The sequence below is a fragment of the Rhinolophus hipposideros genome (assembly GCF_964194185.1).
Source record: "Rhinolophus hipposideros genome assembly, chromosome: 22".
NCBI lineage: Eukaryota > Metazoa > Chordata > Mammalia > Chiroptera > Rhinolophidae > Rhinolophus > Rhinolophus hipposideros.
In genome coordinates this window covers 18847646-18864724 of record NC_138068.1, presented here as the reverse complement: position 1 = coordinate 18864724, position 17079 = coordinate 18847646, and the positions used below count along the sequence as shown (strand labels likewise).

At 49.7% G+C, this 17079-nt stretch overlaps 1 protein-coding gene across 4 annotated transcripts in view; it reads right to left on the bottom strand.

Moving 5' to 3' along the window:
- The window catches only part of MTCL2 (microtubule crosslinking factor 2), a 69438-nt gene that overhangs the window by 10655 nt on the left and 41704 nt on the right, over positions 1–17079 (bottom strand). For 3 of the 4 annotated variants that reach the window (XR_013992317.1, XM_081034529.1, XM_081034531.1), the window contains 8 exons: positions 15754–15879; positions 14504–14734; positions 7778–7882; positions 6666–6833; positions 4859–5110; positions 3961–4032; positions 2978–3048; positions 343–1681 (listed from right to left, as the gene is read on the bottom strand). Coding sequence is in view for 3 of the 4 variants with exons in the window: in XM_081034529.1 (XP_080890655.1) it covers positions 343–1681; positions 2978–3048; positions 3961–4032; positions 4859–5110; positions 6666–6833; positions 7778–7882; positions 14504–14734; positions 15754–15879 (2364 nt within the window). In the remaining variant the exon portion in view is untranslated. The remainder of the gene's footprint in view (positions 1–342; positions 1682–2977; positions 3049–3960; positions 4033–4858; positions 5111–6665; positions 6834–7777; positions 7883–14503; positions 14735–15753; positions 15880–17079) is intronic. The other variant, XM_081034530.1, reaches the window with a different exon arrangement.

The following is a 17079-nucleotide window of genomic DNA, read 5'->3' as shown; positions in this document are numbered from 1 at the left end:
TGGTGTCACTGAACACAGAGACACACACACACCTGGCTCTCACGAACCGCATGAGCCAGCTCTAGCACACCGTTGGTGGCAGGAGAGAAGTAAGCACACCCCTTCCCTGTGGGGGATGCTGGCAATCTCTGGGATGTGGTGGCAAAGCAGCTAGTGAAGCCACGCCCATTGCTCGCGGTATTCCGGTCACGTGTCCTTCCATGGGACCATCCAACCCCCGTCCCAGATTAGCACAAGAACTTTTTGAAACACATGAACTATATTCCCTGAGCTGGAAAACCAGAGCTTGGACCTCATAAGCCAACCCGCCTCCCAAGAAAAAGGGCAGCCCCGTCCACCTACCTCATTGGGAAGGACCAGGGCTCCATCTCCATCCCGGAGGACACCGTCCTTCCCCACCTGCGGCAGAACAGAGAGTCTGGCTTCCTCACCGCTGCCTGGCTTGGCTGTCTTCTTGTTCAGGATCCTGGCCATGCCCTCCGGCTGATGGTAGCTGGCCGGGGAGAGGGGCTCCGGCTTCTTGGTGCTCTCCTCCCCTGCTGCCGCGGTGGGACTCGGGGCTCGGCCGCACACATTGCGGAAGAACTCCTGCACAAGGCCGTACTTGGGAGGCTCGGGCTTGGCCCGGGCCTCGGACATGCCCAGCTTCCAGACGGACTCCGTGCTCCCCGAGTGCTCGACCACACTGAAGAGGCTGGACAGCCCGTCATTGATGTTCCTCAGTACAGGGCTGTCCCGCGTGGTGGTGGAGCGGGCCCAGGCCGAGCCATTCTGCTTGCCCTGGTGCAGGTTCCACAGGCTGCGGTCCTTGGCGCTGTCCAGCTTGGACACGGACCGCCGCTGGAGCTTTGGCGAGCCATACTTGGGCGAGCAGCATGGCCGCTCGATGCGCGAGTGCACCTTGTCCAGGGAGGAGGAGATCTGTTTGCTGCGCACGGACACCAGCGAGGAGCTGCGGGGTGACCAGCTCTTGCCGTGGAGGCTGCTGCGGGGTGGGTCAGTCTGCAGGCCCACGCTGACCGTGCGGATGGTCTGCGTGCCCACGCTGGCCAGGCCCACCGTCTGGCTGGACGTGCTCTTCACTTTCCTCTCCAGCGAGCCCGAACGCATGGCCTGGCGCACACAGTTGGTGATCTCCTTCATGTCGTCGCTCATGTTGCCTGATATCTCCAGGTTGTGCAGGGCTGCTGGGAAGCCCGGCCCGGCAGCCGCGGGGCCGGTCCCTGTGCCCCCGTCCAGGCGCTGCCGGGAGAAGTTGCAGAGCCACCGGCCGTAGGAGCTCTCGGCCAGCCCGTTGGCTTCGGCCGACTCTTTGGGCTTGGCAGTGGTGAAGAGGAAGCCAGGCTCGATGAGGATCTTACCCTCCCTATCGTGGACCACGGGGACGCCCAGGCGCCGGGCCACCGGAGGGCTATAGTACACGCGGATGCCTGTCTTGTCGGGAGCCGTGTAACTGCGCTGCATGTGCCTTCCTGCCGGGTCCTGGCAGGCCAGGGCACCCAGGTGGCTGCAGTCCCGTGGCTGTGCCTGGGCGTCCTTCTCGGGGTCCACTGGCTGGGTGCCCACAAAGGCAAACGCAGGGTTATTGGGCAGCTTCTTGCCCCGGGCGGCTTCACCAGCAAGGTAGGGGGAACAGTCAAGCAAACTTTCAAACTCAGACATGGAAGAAACAGATTTGGTCCTAGGAAGCATAGACGAAAGAAGAGTAGTGTTGGTGGGAGGTAACACCCGCCTAGCTGGCACTCTGGTCTTCCTCCTTGGTCCCTGTGTTACACGGGGGCAGGGGCCACCACAGCCCTGCTCACCTCTTGTGGAAGTCTTTCTCGGTGCCCCGCCCCCCATTCCCTCAGCACGCACACCTGCACACCTACACACCCAACACCGCATGCTCTGGGCACCTGCCGTTCTCTACCCCAGGGCTTGTTTTCTCACTGCAGGAGCACATGTGGCCTCCACACAGAGGAAGCTGGAAACACCACAGCATGCACACCCCTCGACGCAGCCCCCAGCAAACAATGGGTAGGGTTTGGTGGCTCTTTGTTCCTCGAGTGAGATGACGTTGAGTTGCATGCTCCACTCTGGCTCCCAGAGTTCCCCAGCGAAACTGAGCTTGGGTTGCCCGTGGCATAAAACCCCCTTTACAGCTGGCTTCCCTTCCCTGTCTCACTTCCAAGTGTTTCCTGGAATCCTCTCCCAAATAAATCATTTGCACACAAACCCTTGTCTCCGGATCTTTGAGATAAGGTCTTTATCTTTGCTTCTGGGGGAACCCAAATGAAGACTCCACTAAACCTCCAGCACAGAGCTGGCGCTTGTGTTGCCTGATGACTGAAAATGCCAGGCCTGTGTAAGTGCATCTCACAGGTCAGACCACAGTCCTCCAGGATCTCTAGGAGGCAGCTTCTGTTATCCCCACCGGATAGGGATGGGACATGCAGCCCAAGGCCACGGAGCTGGAACTCAAACCCCACACTTGACTCCGTAGCCCATCCGCCTACCCCGGGGCCCGCCTGGCTTCAGGCTGCTCCCATGGCCCCTGGGAGGTTCTGTTGCCCTCACTCCTTTCATGAGTTTCCTAATGGTGGAGACATGGTCCTGAGCCCTCGGGGTCTTCCTGGCCACAGCATAGGGCTGGGCCCAGAGGAAGCTGCTCAATAATCCCAGGAATGGGGGGTCCAGCTTGACTCTCCTAACTCCAGACACAAGAAGAAAGAACCCCAAGAGGAGTTCTACAGTTTCTTTCCCAGCTAGGGTATGTGGGGGTCCCAGTTTTCCACGCCCAGAATCAAACAAGCAAATTATAGGCAGGAATTCTCATCGCCCCCAAGTTTCCCAGCTACTAAGTAGCATAGAAACCATATCCCAGAGTTCTCCCAGCCTTGCTGAGGTGCGGCGGGAGGCACATTGGGCGTGGGAGAGAAGAGAGGCAAAGGGGCGAGGCAGGTGCAGGGCAGAGTCGGGGAGGGAATGTCAGTACCTCTTTAAGCCAGTTCCCCCAAGCTCAGCTTCCGAAACAGCCTCCTTGTTGTGGATCTTCTCACTGTGTGTCTGTCAAGAGAGACAAGAAGGGTCAGTTTTGGCCACCAGCACCCCTTGAGGGAGCTGATCCTGGATCCCACACGCCTGAGTCTCCTCTAGTCCAGCAGGAATGATGTCAGCAACGATCTAGAATGCCATTGGTCAGTTTCTGGTTACCATGCCTCTAACCCCGCCTCCATGTAATCTAGGCGTGGCCAATGGGAGCTCTCAGAGAGATCCCAAGGAAAAGCAGAATCTGTTTAGAACTTAACGTGAATGTGGTGGCAGCACCCAGTGGCCGCTGTCCAGCTGGCGGTGACAGCAGTGACCTGAAGGTTCCTGCTCTGGGTTTGTCTCGACCTGGTTCCCAGGACCTGCACCAGTTTTCTGAACCTCCGTTACCAGCCCTCTTGAGCCCCTAATAGAATCCTCTCCTGCCTCAGTTCTCCAGAATCAGTTTGTGTGACTTGCAACCAAGTTTCCTGACAAAACACCACTTCCTCAGGCTGTCGTGAGGTTTACCTGGGCCGATGCAAAGGCCCGTCTGTTCACTGTTTGGTTCCTCGGCGTGTTGCCATATGGACAATGTACCTGAGGCTTAGGAGCAAACTTCACCCACGTGACCTAACTGATCTCCACAGTCAGGGCTGGGTTAAGGCAGAAAACGTGATTCTCATTTTACCAACGAGGCAGCTGGAGCCCAGAGAGGGAGAGTGACTTGCCCAAGATCACATGGTAATGTAGAGGCAGAGGGTCCTTCACACGTCCCACACCACAGGCTGGAACCGGGAGGGTAGAGGCCCCAGGGCTGAGGAGCCCAAGGCACGAGGGCATGACCTGTGGGGCAGGGTTAGAGTCCTCTCTGTCGCATCCCCACAAGTGAGGGACTTTTCAGTGTAGCCAGGAATCAAGAAAACAAGAGCGGCCTGCTATCCCACTGACCTCTTTCCAGCTGTTGTCCTGCTTCTCCAGGTCTGAGTGCTTCAGGACCCAGGGGTCAGCAGCCTTTTGCAGCTGGGAAAGGGCAAAGAGGGCGGTCAGTGGTGAGCAAAGCTGGTGAGCAGGGCCCCGCTGTGGGCAGAGCCACTCCCCAGGCTCCTCTCTGCAGCCCGGAGGACCCAGATCATGAACTAGGAGCCACCTTCCCAGTGGGTAGCCGCAGCTCTTTGCCACCAACAAGGTGGATTTGAGAAATGATCATGAAAGTAACCACTTACAGGTACCCTTGTAGATGACATACATCCAATGCTATTGTATACTATTACTGTTGTTACTACACTGTTAATTCATGCTCTAATCTCGGGAACAGCTAGATCAGCTAAACAGCAGCTGAAACACACCCGAGTGCTCAGTATGTGCAAAATATCCATGCTAGGACTGCCAAACAGCAATTAAACTGATGTGAACTGCAGTGGGGATAATGGTCAGTGATTGTTTTTCGTTTCCCCTGTCTTTTGATAGGAGGATTTCCATGCGGAGAATTCCCACCTTGGTTCTTCCCTCTTGGTTCCTAGCTTTCGGCAGGCTCCAAGGAGTGGGCACCTGACTCACACCTGGCCAATCAGAGCTTTGTGGGAAAGGAAAACTATCGCAATCGCTCGGCTGTGAGGATATGAGCACAAAACTACCAGTGGCCATATTTGAGGACAGCTTGCTTAATTTAAGAATCAAGTACAGAGGAAAGCAAGCCTGAGAGACTGGCAGAGAGAAAGACCTCGTCCCTACTGTATTCCCTGAGCACGTGGATACAGCTATACCTGAAGGAGATCCTACCCCCGGCCTCTTCCTACAGTGACTCCCCCTTGTGGCTTGAGCCAGCTTGGGCTGGGACAGGCCTCACCTGGCTCAGGCGGTTCTGCAGCTCCTTTACCTGCTGCTCCACCTGCTGCTTCTCACCCTGGAGCCGCTCCACCAGCTGCAGCTTCTCCTGGCTCCAGTTGCGCTCGCTGATCTGCAGCTGCCGTGTCAGCTCCATGACAGCGCTGTAGGACTCAGCCAGGAGGTGCTGCTGCTCCTCGCGCTCCCTCTGTAGAGCTGCCTTCCAGTCGGGCCCCGCCCGCTCCCCAGCGCCCTTCCCAGCCTTCAGCTCCATCTGCGAAAGAAAGAGCAAACTGGGAGCTGGCGCCAGGAGGCGCCTCTTCTCTACCCTGCTGCCCTCCAGGATGCCAGCAGGTGGCAGGCGGAGAGAGCTCCTCCCCAGAGGACCCCTAACCTGGGAAGCCTTCACTGACCTCCCCACTCAGAACTAAGCTCTCCTCCCAAGCAAGGCTTGTGGAGTTCTTTCCACACGCCAAGCTCTGTGCTAACAGCCTTTCAGGCATTAGCTCAGTATCCTCATGCAAACTTGGCAAGATAACTACCATTTTCGGTATTCTGCACAGGATCTTGAAGAGGTTCAGAGAGGTAGGTTATTTGTCCTAGGTCACACAGCTACAAAACGGCAGAGGTTCCTAGTTACTGCTTGTCATGGTACTTCATCAACTCTTACCAACGGTATGGATTAGGGTTAGTGGGGGACATGCTCACACAGTCGTAATGTGTCCAGGAATCACTCCCGCATAATGGCTTTCTCAGCCCCAAACCACAGGAGGTAAACATGCAACCTCAAGAATCGATGCACCCCACACCTGCCAGGCTGTGGTCTGACATCTTAACTCTCATGGGGCCATTCAGGTTCCCAGTGGGGAGGGCCACCTGGAATGGCTGGGTTTGGGAGGGCAGCAGGAGCAGTGGACACTGTGGAATGTGCAGATGGGGCAGGAACTGTGAGATCTGCAGGGAGGGGTAGGAGGAGAGAATGGTGGCGCTAGGAAGTCAGAGTCTGCGAGTACAGAGGTGACATCATGGTCATCGGGAGGCTGGAGGGGCAGAGGTTTGGGGAGCGAGGGTCATGTCTGCGACTTACTAGCTAGGTGACCTTGGGAAAGAAACGGAACTCCTCTATGCCTGTTTTGTCACTTTTCCAGCAGAGATAACGAGTGTACCCACCTCCAAGGGGTCCATGATGATCGGGAAAGCAGCCTGCAGCAGTGGCAGGCAGGAGGAAGCTGGGCTCTGTAGCGTTGGGGTGTGGGGTGTGGCGGGGGTCAGAGCACTCTCTCTGAGTGGGAGTAAGCCCACCCTCTCACTGAGAAGACCAGAGCAGGGCAGCAACTTGCCTCCAGGTACAGCAGAGACCAAACCCCCAAAGCTCTGCTTGAGGCTCCTTTGGTCAAGCTGGGTTGTGGGGAGAGAAGTCCCTCAGTTTGAGTGAACAGAACAGAGCCCGGTAGCAGGGAGTTAAGGGATCCTTATGAGAAGAGGGAGAGAATGAAGACAGCAGGCAGCTGGAATCTGGGCGTGTATGTGAAGGACGTCACCAGGTACAGACAGGCACTAAGTGTTTTTGGCCTCACCTGTGCGATGGTGCAGCCGAGGTGCCTTTGATGCCCCCATGCCCTTTGGTCAATCCCTTACCTTCCTTCCCAGCTCTGTAACTCCCAGTTCCCACTGTTTCTGGTACCCTTGCTGTGTGACTCTAGGCAAGTCTCTTGCCTTCTCGGGATCACAAGGTGAGGTTCTTACACTTCTAGAAGCATGCTTTGGACATCCTGCTCCCAAATCTGACAGCTGAGGGGATAGATGTCTCTGACAGGTGGGAGACTCACCTGGGCGGTGTGGCTCTTGAGCTCTGCCCGCTCCGTCTCCCAGGTGGCCTTGGCCTTGGCAAACTGCTGCTGAAGCTCAGTCAGACCCCGGCGCTCATCCCGGAGCAGCCAGCACAGCTCCTTCAGTGTCACCTTCATGTCAGCCAGTGTCTTGATGTACTCGTTGGGCTGCAGACGGGGGCAAGGCCTGGGTCAGGAGCTTTTTGAGGAGCAGGGAGGGGAGCCTGGGCTGGGAGCACTCACTCAGAGTCCAGCCCAGGACTCTACCAGGCCTCAGGCAAGTCCCACAACTTCCCGGATTATCTCATCCATGCAATCTCAGCCCTGAGTTTTCTGAGCTGTCATCTCCGTCCTGGCCACCTGCTAGGCTGACAGTGTGTCCCAGCCTCACATAAACAAATATCCCTGCAGTTACAGCAATAATTACTCAGCCTAAATCTAAGCTGAGCCCTGTCTTCTTTGAGGCCCTGCAACACCAAGGCCCTGGCTCCATCTCCTTTCTCAGGATCTGCCTCTTTGACCCACTATGGGCCAGATAAGGAGTCTGAATGGCCCAATCTTCTCTCCTTGGCCCAGGACCTGTTTCCCACCCGTACCCAAACTCATTGTTGCGCCCCTAGGAACCTGGCTCTATTGCTTTCTCTATCCTATGACTTGATTTGAGGGTTTTTACTCCAGACCATAAGTCCCCTCTTCATAATCCCGGCCTGGGGTCCTTCCCCCAACTATGTACATCCCAAGCTGCAGCCAATCCAACAATACCTTGCCACACCTCTATACCCACAGTTCTCTTGGTCCAGAATGGCCTTTCCCTTTCTCTATTAGGTAAGTTCCTATTTATCCTTCAAAATTCACCACCTATGACCGCTTCTCTGTGATACCGTCCACTATACTCCAAACAGAATTAATTCCTCTCTTGCCTATGACAGTACATCATCTGGCCCTCTGTCACTGCCCTGGGATGACCTATGTGGCCCACAGCCCTGAGCACAGGCAATAACCTCTGCAGCTCCAGTGCCGAGTGCAAATGAATGAAGGTGGCAGGAAGTGATCACAAAACAGACAAAGGAACAAATGGATCAGACAGCACTAGGAGTAGGCTGAGAACAAACCGTGTTTTGGGTCCAGCTGTCCCCCGTGCAGGTCTTGTTGTCAGAATGCTGGGCGTTTAATTCCTCTTCCTCCATTAACAGATACAGCTCCTTCATGCTATTTACCTATTTTTAAAAAACCACACTCAACAGGGGGTGGCAGGGCATCATGCCTGGGGATCTGACCCTCAGAGGGGGGATTCAGGCTAGTGGTCCAGACAGAAAGGGGACTATATAGCCAAGCAGGAAGAAAGAATGGGGTTTATGGTGCAGGATGGACCAAAGGCACCCAGATGGGCACTGATTTTCCAACATTTCACTTTGGCACCCTGGGTGCCGTCTAGGCTGAGGAGCAGAGCTGGAGAGTCAGGCTGTTCTATGCTCCCACCATCTCTCCCACCAAAAGGATCATGCAGCATCCCTGAGAGCTTCTCATAAATGACCATGTTGTCAGGCCGGGTCAAGGTAGGCACTGTGGCTGCAATAGAAGGGCCACAGGCACCCCCATAATTCCAGAAAGGAGAACCAAAGGTTTGGGTAGACAGAAGATTTCCTGGGAGGCAGGGTTTGTTGCTGATGGAACCTGGGTAGAAGTCCAGGGCCAGCCAAGGAGACCAGGTACTAGTTCAGGACAGGAAAGAAGCAGAAGGAAGCCGCTTTCTGACTCAAGTGCACTTTGATCATTCATTCAACAAATATTTATTGAACACCTACCATGCGCCACATCTGTGTTCAGAGCTGGGGATACATCAGTGAGAAAGACAGACAAAAAAGCCTGAGCTTCCATTCCAGTAGCAAGAAAACAAACATATATGGGACATGTATGAAATGTCATTAAGTATATGGAATATCACATGATAATAGGTGCTATGGAGAAAAAGAGAGCCGGAAAAGGAGCTAGGATGTGCTGTATGCGGGTGCTCAAGGAAGGCCTTAGACCAGGGGTGTCCAAACTGTTTTCAACGGTTTTCACCAAGGGCCATATGCGGTAAAATACACAAACAGCCGGACCACTCACTCAAGGTGAAGTACGTATTGCCTCACCTGATTTATTTAAGTAAACTAAATATATTTTTGGAATTTGCTGCAGGCCAATCAACAATGGATTGCAGACCACAGTTGGCCCGCGGGCCGCAGTTTTGACACCCCTGCCTTAGAAAGAAGGTGATATTTGGGCGAAGTCCTAAGGAGGTAAGAGAATAAGCCATCAGCATAATTCCAGGAAAAGGACACAGCCAAAGCAAAGGCCCTGAGGTGGGAACATGTCTATTTGAGGAAGTGAGAGAGGTATGGGGAACAGGCTGGTTGAGCAGGCCATTGTAGGGACTTTGGCTTCTACTCTGGATGAAATGGGAGCCAGGGGAAGACTGTGCACCAAGGAGTGACACCAGCCTGACTTTCAGTTTCATAAGATCCCTCTAGCTGCTATGTTGAAACACATTATAGGGCAGCGATAGAGTCCCATATCGCATAACTCCAGGGGGTACCATCTACATTGAATACATCTGCCTGGGTACTCTCGTTTGGTGGAAGGGTGCAAGGGCAGAAGTAGGGAGATCAGTTAGGAGACTATGGTGACAATCCAGGCAAGACATAATGGTGGTTCAGATTGTGGGGGGCAGTGTGGCTGGGTCAGGTTCTGTAGATTCTAGATAGACTCGCAATGTGTAGGAAAGGCCATATAAGCCATGAGCATGGATGAGCTCCCCCCAAGGGGGTAAGTGCATGTAAAGGAGAGACAAGGCCCGAAGGCTGAGCCCTGAGGGGGGACTCTGACATTCAGGTCAGGTCAGGTCAGGGAGAAACGGAAGGTCGGACCAGGGAGACTGAGAAAGAGCAACCAAAGAGGTGGGGGGGGAAAAACGAAAAAAATAAAAAAGTCCTAGAAACCAAATGAATAAGTTTTCAGGGTCAGGCCGGTGCTGAGGCTGGGAAGTATGTGGGGGCAGCAGGGCCTGTGTGAATAAACACCCCAATTCTGTCCCTGGTCACAAGTACCTTTACATACAGTATCTGACTATCTATATACACAGATGCACGATTCTTTCTCTGAAATCCTTAGGGCCAGGTGTGCTTAGAATTCAGAATTACTTGGGATTTAGAAAGATAATATGGTACCTACGGGCCAGCCCGGTGGCTCAGGTGGTTGGAGTACTGTCCTCCTAATACCGAGGTCACTGGTTCAATTCCCACATGGGCCAGTGAGCTGCGCCCTCTACAGCTAAGACGGTGAAAAACAGCTCTCCCTGATGCTAGGCTGCCATGAGCAGCAGGAGGTTGGTATGAGCTGCGGTGGGCTGCTGTGTGCTGCCACGGGCTGCTGTGTGCTGCCATGGGCTGCTGTGTGTCACCGTGAGCGGCTGGAGGCCAGCATGAGTGGCCGGCAACCATTATGAGCTGCTGTGTGCTGCTGTGGGCTGCTGTGTGCTGCTGTGGGCTACTGTGTGCTGCCATGAGCAGCCAGGGGCCAGCGTGAGTGGCCTGCAGCCATTGTGAGCAGCCAGCAGCCAGCGAGAGCTGCCGGGAGCTGCTGTGAGCAGCTGAGGTGACCGACTGCCTCAGCCGGGGGAGCGCAAGGCTCATAATACCAGCATGGGCCAGGGACCTGTGTCCTACAACTAGACTGAGAAACGACGGCTTGAACCGGAGTGGGGGGCAGGCAGAGGAAAGGGGACAATATATATATGGTACCTACACTGTATATTGTATAACAGCCCTGAAAAAATTTGAGGTAACACCCTGAGCTTAAGGACACCAATATTTCCCTTACAAACATACGAATATTAACATGAAATGGAATAAAGGTTTTGTTGCCAAATGAATGTAGGGCCAATTTTTTTCAACTGAGTTAGATGCAAAGAAACAGTTCTCAGAGCTTCTGGATTTCAGAATGAGGACAAGGAAGGAAAGCTCTTTAACTATAGTAGAATGAGGATAATAATTGTCTCCACATCACAGGGTACTTGTAAAAGTGAAATGCAATAACCCACTTAAAGCATTTAAGACAGTGCCCAGAACACTACAAACACCCAACATCTGAGGGTTATCATTCACATATATAGTTTTAATTTTACATGTGTGGATATGTATATTCTTCAAAACTATAAATGTATGTCAAGTGTATTATTTATATAGTTACATGTATTTTATTATGTACTTAAATGTATTTTATACACATATGCTTTATATCATATACATATATGTATATACTTATTTTTACATATATGTGGTCATGTTTACATCTTATTGTGTCTTTTTCAGTAAATATGTATATTTCTATTAATTATAGGCATATATATTTAATCTCCTATGCTTACACCTTATTGTTTTTCTAAAGAAAGCTTATGTTTCTCTCTGTTATTATAATACATGGAAATGGCTAGAAAGATTTTTACCAAATATGGAGAGTTTGCCTGAAAAAAATTAATTTAAAATATAGGCTACATGGCCTGTAGGGAATTCACTTTGGAGGGTGTGGGGAAGCATTTTCCGTAGCAGCGACAAATGGGTTTCAGCTATGGACAGCAGTATAGTGTTTTCCCCAAAAATATAAAAATAGAACTAACACATGATCCAGAAATCCCACTTCTGGTTATATATCCAAAGGAAATGAAATCTGGATCTCAAAGAGATATCTGTACTCCCTCGTGTTCAATGCAGCATTATTTACAGTAGCCAAGATATGAAAACAACCAAAGTGTCTGTTGATGAATGAATGGATAAAGAGAATATGCTATATACACACAATGGAATATTATTCAGCCATAAAAAAAAAGGAAATTCTGCCATTTTCAACAATATAGATGGACCTGAAGGACATGATGAGTGAAATAAGTGACAGAGAAAGACAAATACTGCGAGATCTCACTCAGATGTGGAATCGTTAAAAAGTTGAACTCATACAAGCAGTGAGTAGAACAGTGGTTGCCGAGGGCAGGGGGAGGGGAGAATGGGGATATGTTAGTCAAAGGATACAAAGATTCAGTTATGCGGGATGAAGAAATTCTGGAGATTTAATGTGCAGCATGGTGACTTTAGTTAATAATACTGTATTGTACACTTGAAATTTGCTAAGACAGATCTTAAGTGTTCTCAGAGAGAGAGAGAGAGAGAGAGAGAAACAGAGAGAGAATGGTTAACTATATGAGGTAATGGATATGTTAATTAGCTTGATTAAAGTGATCATTCCATATACATTTATCAAAACATCAACTTGTACATCTTAAACACCATGTTTCCCCGAAAATAAGACCTACCCCCAAAATAAGCCCCAGTTAAGATCATCAGCCAGATGAATGCATTTAATACGTTATGATGATGTTCCAGAAGAAGATGACATGACTATATTTGAATAAATGTAGATTGTTGTGCATGAAAAAATAAGACATCCCCTGAAAATACACCCTAATGCATCTTTTGGAGCAAAAATTAATATAAGACCCAATCTTATTTTCGGGGAAAAACGGTATATACAATTCCTGTGTGTCATTTATACCTCAGTAAAGCTGAAAAAATGGTTTATCCATACCATGGAATATTATCCTTAAAAAAAAAGGAACTTCTGCAACATGCTACAACGTGGATGAACCTTAAAGACATTATGCTAAGTGAAATAAGCCAGTCACAAAAGGACAAACACTGTATGATTCCACCAATACGAAGTACTTAGAGTAGACAAAATCATAGGGACAGGACTAGAATAGTGGTTGATTGCCAGGGACTCTGGGGAGGGGAGGAGGGGAATTAGCGTTTAATAGGTACTGAGTTTCAGCACTGCAAGATGAAAAGAGTTTTGGAGAGGGATGGTGGTGGTGGTTACACAATCACTGAACGGTACACTTAAAAATGGTTAAAATGGTAAATTTTATGTTATGCATATTTCTACAATTAAGAAAATAAAAATTTAAAAATTCATTAAATAAACAACAACTGGGCTTCACCCAAAGGCTTGTGTGGGACTTCCAAACAGGAGAGGCGGGCCTATGTTTTGAAATGCCACAGAAGAGAAAGCAGACAGTGGCTTCAAATAGGAGGTCCCAGGTGTCACAAAGGGTGATACTGAAGGGGTAGTCATGCTGGGCTGTTAAGCTGCTTCTCATAGGGGCACCTCCAGGGTGAGGGTGGCAGGAAATAGGTCCATTTAATGATGGTCAGTGACTCTCCCAAGAGGCCCTAGGGGAGGAGGCGGGTGCCTGGGAGAAGAACTATGAGCCCCACTAGGGGTGGGAGGAGGGAACTCTTGCTACAGGTTCAGGCCTAACCGTCATTCCCTGCTCCTGGGGCACTGGGGCTACGCTAAGGGTCCCCTGATAGGAGTACATGGGGACTTGGGAAGTGCCACTGGGCCCCACTGGCTCTGGAAAGAGTAGCTTAAGCCAAAGGAGGGCCAAATCTGGGCTAGACCAGTAGTACCTGTACCCAAAAGGCTAAGGTGAGTGGTGCCAACTCAGGTGGGTGTGATTGATGTATGACATCCTTATATGCCCCCTTCTCTTAGCAATGTTAGCATGCTAATGATGACGGGAGGCAGGGGCTTTGAGAAGCAAAGGGTCCTGCAAAGGCTGAGAGACAAATGGGCCATGTGAATCCTTCAGACATTCCCAAAGCTCCACTCCTCGTGTTTCCGGCTACATATAAATACTACCTGTACTATCATTAATGTTTTTAAGTTGACCTACTCTTTCTAGTTAAATAAATATATCTAAAAAAGGAAGTTGATATTATTACTAAAAATTGAAAGCCAATACCCGTCGCTATATGTCGAAGATAGCATTAAAAATAAAATAAAATAGGGGTGGCCGGATGGCTCCATCGGTTAGAGAGCGTGCTCTTAACAACAAGGTTGCCAGTTCAATTCCCGCATGGGATGCTGGGCTGCGCTCCCTGCAACTAAGATTGAAGGACAACGACTTGACTTGGAGCTGATGGGTCCTGGGAAAAACACAGCTACCCAAAAAAAGAGTTAAATAAAATAAAATAAAATAGGTAGATTCATGTGTCGAAAATAAACAATAAAAGAAAAAAGAACTACTACAGGCAAGACATGGATGAATCTCAAAAAATTATATTTAGCCAAAGAAGGCAGACGCAAAAGACTACATGCACTTACGTGAATTTCTAGAATAGACAATTAATCGATGGTGTAAGAAGTCAGAATAGTGCTGACTGCTGGGATGGCCATACTGACTGGGGCATGAAGGAACCTTCTGGAAATGTGCTCTATTGTGATCTGGGTGGAGGCTATACGGGGGTACACTATAAAACTTCCCCAGCTGTACACTTAAGATGTGTGCATTTTACTGTATTAAGTTATATCTTAAAAGAGTAAGAAGCATTAACATACGCTATATTTGCAGATCATGCAATAACAACAAAACTGGATTATTAAATTCACCTAGATACTGTTGATTGCTAAAGACTCTGAGGTTTGTGAAAAAGAGAAACGAAGAAATATTAGAGAGGGGTTAAAGATCTATCATCCCCCACGAGACTTTCTCCTGGTGAGGCCCAGACCAAGTCTGTCTTCTTTACCTGGGTATCCTCAGCACCTGCCACCGTGCCCAGTAAGGGGCTGGTTCTCACAAATAGATGCTGAATGAGTGAATGAATGCAGGGATGGAAGCCTGCAAGCTGATGGCTCCTGAGCATGCGAGCCTCAGGGTTGTGCTGATACCAGCTGGGTGTCCCCCTGGTCCTATCTCCTCCACACCGTCCCCAGCCCCAGTCTCAGTGCCAGGGGAACCATACCTCAAGGAAGTCGTCCCCTTCGCTTGGCAAAACCTTGCCCTGACGCCACCGCTTGAGGAACCACTTGAGCTTCATGAAGAGCAGCAGGAAGTTGTGCTTGAACTGCTGAGATTCCTGCACCAACATGTTTTTCTCCTGGCTCCAGAATTTCTGCTCCAGCCTCCGCTGGAGGCTCAGACTCTGAAGCTCAAACTCCCGCCTCAGAAGCGCCCTCTGCTGGTCCTCCTTCAGCTGCGAGGGGGACAAGAGCCGTGAGCAACCCCAGCTGTCTTCAGGGGCACTACCCCACCCCATTCCAGGGGTCTGACAAGGGCAAAGAGGAAAATCTGGGTGGTGCTTGTTGGTGATCCCTGCCAGGGTAATCATTCTGTTTAGCAGCTCATTCTGTTTAGATAAACACTGCCCTCTGCTACTCCAGGGAATAGAAACTCATGAAAGCAGCAGCAATCAGTTACTGAATCAGTGGAAACAACTGGGATTTGAACACAGCTCTGATTATTAAAAGCCATGAGATCATATAATAAGCATGTACTGGGTGCCAATGTTTCACATGAACTCTTACATTCAATGAGGAAGCTAGGAGTGTGAGGGAGGGGTAACCCACGTGGAGAGCAAAGGGCATGCTGGGAGTGAGGAAGGCTGAGCACATGTAATATTCTAGGAAGCAATGCTGTGTCATGACTAAGAGGGAGCCAGAGACCTGAATTACAATCCCAGCCCCACCTTGTCTGGATGTGCAATCCTGGGCAAAGTACTTCAGCTCTCTGGGCATCAGTTTTCCCATCTGTAAAATGGGGACACCTCATAGGGGAAGGCATGAAGATTAAAGGACATAATGTGTGGGAAGTGCATTGTACAGTCCTGACATACAGTAAGGGCTTAATAAATGCTTTCTATTACCAGGACTATCATCTTGATTAACAGACAGGCCTATGGCCTTTCGGCTACAGGTTTTCACTTCTGATGGGGGCAGTATTTCATTGATGGGAAATTGAGCCCAGAGAGGAGATAGGATTGGCCTGAAGTCACACAGGCAGTCAACGACAAGCCCAGGATTCCAGGCCAGCACAGCTAATGCAGAATGACATGCGCAGAACACCGCACAGCCACCGTGCTGCATGGGGCAGAAAGACTCGGGTTTCCCCCGATATTCTTGCCTTCTGAAAACCCGTGGACCTCTAAGGTTTCTGCCTTCTATCCAGGGAAGGGAGGTTGGAGTAGGTGTAGGGAGGGCACTGGACACCACGCACCTGGACCATTTTCTGGTTGAAGTTGTCAGCCTCTTCCTTGCGTAGCAGCCGCTCCTGGGAGAGCTGCTCTTGCAGGCCCCGCAGGCTGTCATGGGCCTCAGCCAGCACCAGCTGCAGCTCCTTGATCTGGGGTAGGGATGAGGGACACAGATAATGAGGAGAGAGAGTGCATGGGGAGGACAGAAGCTGTGGTCAGAGGACAAGGGTGGTAGGAGAGCAACAACAGTACGTCAGACCCAAGCTGTCCTTCAACCACAAACCAGGCAGTGACAAACAGTGCTTTGTGACGATGATTAAACAAAACAGTGACATCAAATCTAGCCATTATAATCTTAACCTGATCATTTCTGTCTTAGAAATTTATTCGAAGAAAGTAATATACTGTGGAAACTGGGTTTGATTCACACAGATGCAATTGTTTACAATTGCAAAAACTGACAAACAACTTAGATAATAATGGTGGGGGTCAATATATGTGTTTAATGGGTTTATTTTTACCTATATAAAAATCCATTCAACTATCCACTTAAAGAGAGTGTCCTTTATTGTATGTCTCCTATTGTTTTATACTTCAATGAAAAGTTTATATGTATATTTTAACAGAAAAACATGAAGGACATGAACACACACAGTAAATGTTAACAGTGGTTAAGTATGTGACAATCGTGTGATCTTGACTTTCTTTATATCTTTATGCGGTGCTGCTTAGGGATTTTGTTGAAGTTATTTGTTGTTTAATGACTATATAATAAAATCTTGACAAGAGACAATAAAACTACATTTTTCAAGGGAAATTGTGTTTATAGCTATATGCAGCTACACAGGCAAAACTAGTTGATTATGTTAGAAGTCAGGATGAAAAGGGCATGGGGGGATTCCCGGGGGCTGATCATGCTTGTTTATTCATCTGCTTGCTGATTAGATAGGAGTCTTCAATTTATGAAAATTATGTGACCTGTCCACTTACAAGTGCTTTTCTGTATGTATGTTATACTTTAATTCAAAAAATTTTATTTCTAGTAACAGAGGAAGTTTTTATGCTATCATGTTAAGCAGGAGGGGAAAAAAAGGAAACGTCAGTTCCAACTCCTATATAAATTCTTCCCAAGCATGGCAAGATGTCCCTCGGTGGAAAAAACCCAGGCATTTAGTATCTGGCCAATAATGTGGAAATGTTGCAATGGAAGGCACTCTGACTTGAGGTCTATCTTATATGCCTGTTTTGTATTAAAAATCCTTGCCAGGCTAAACCTGCTATCTCTGGTGTTCTCCAACTCAGTGCCTAACACCATGCCTGGCAAATTGTAACTACTCAGTAAAGAAGGG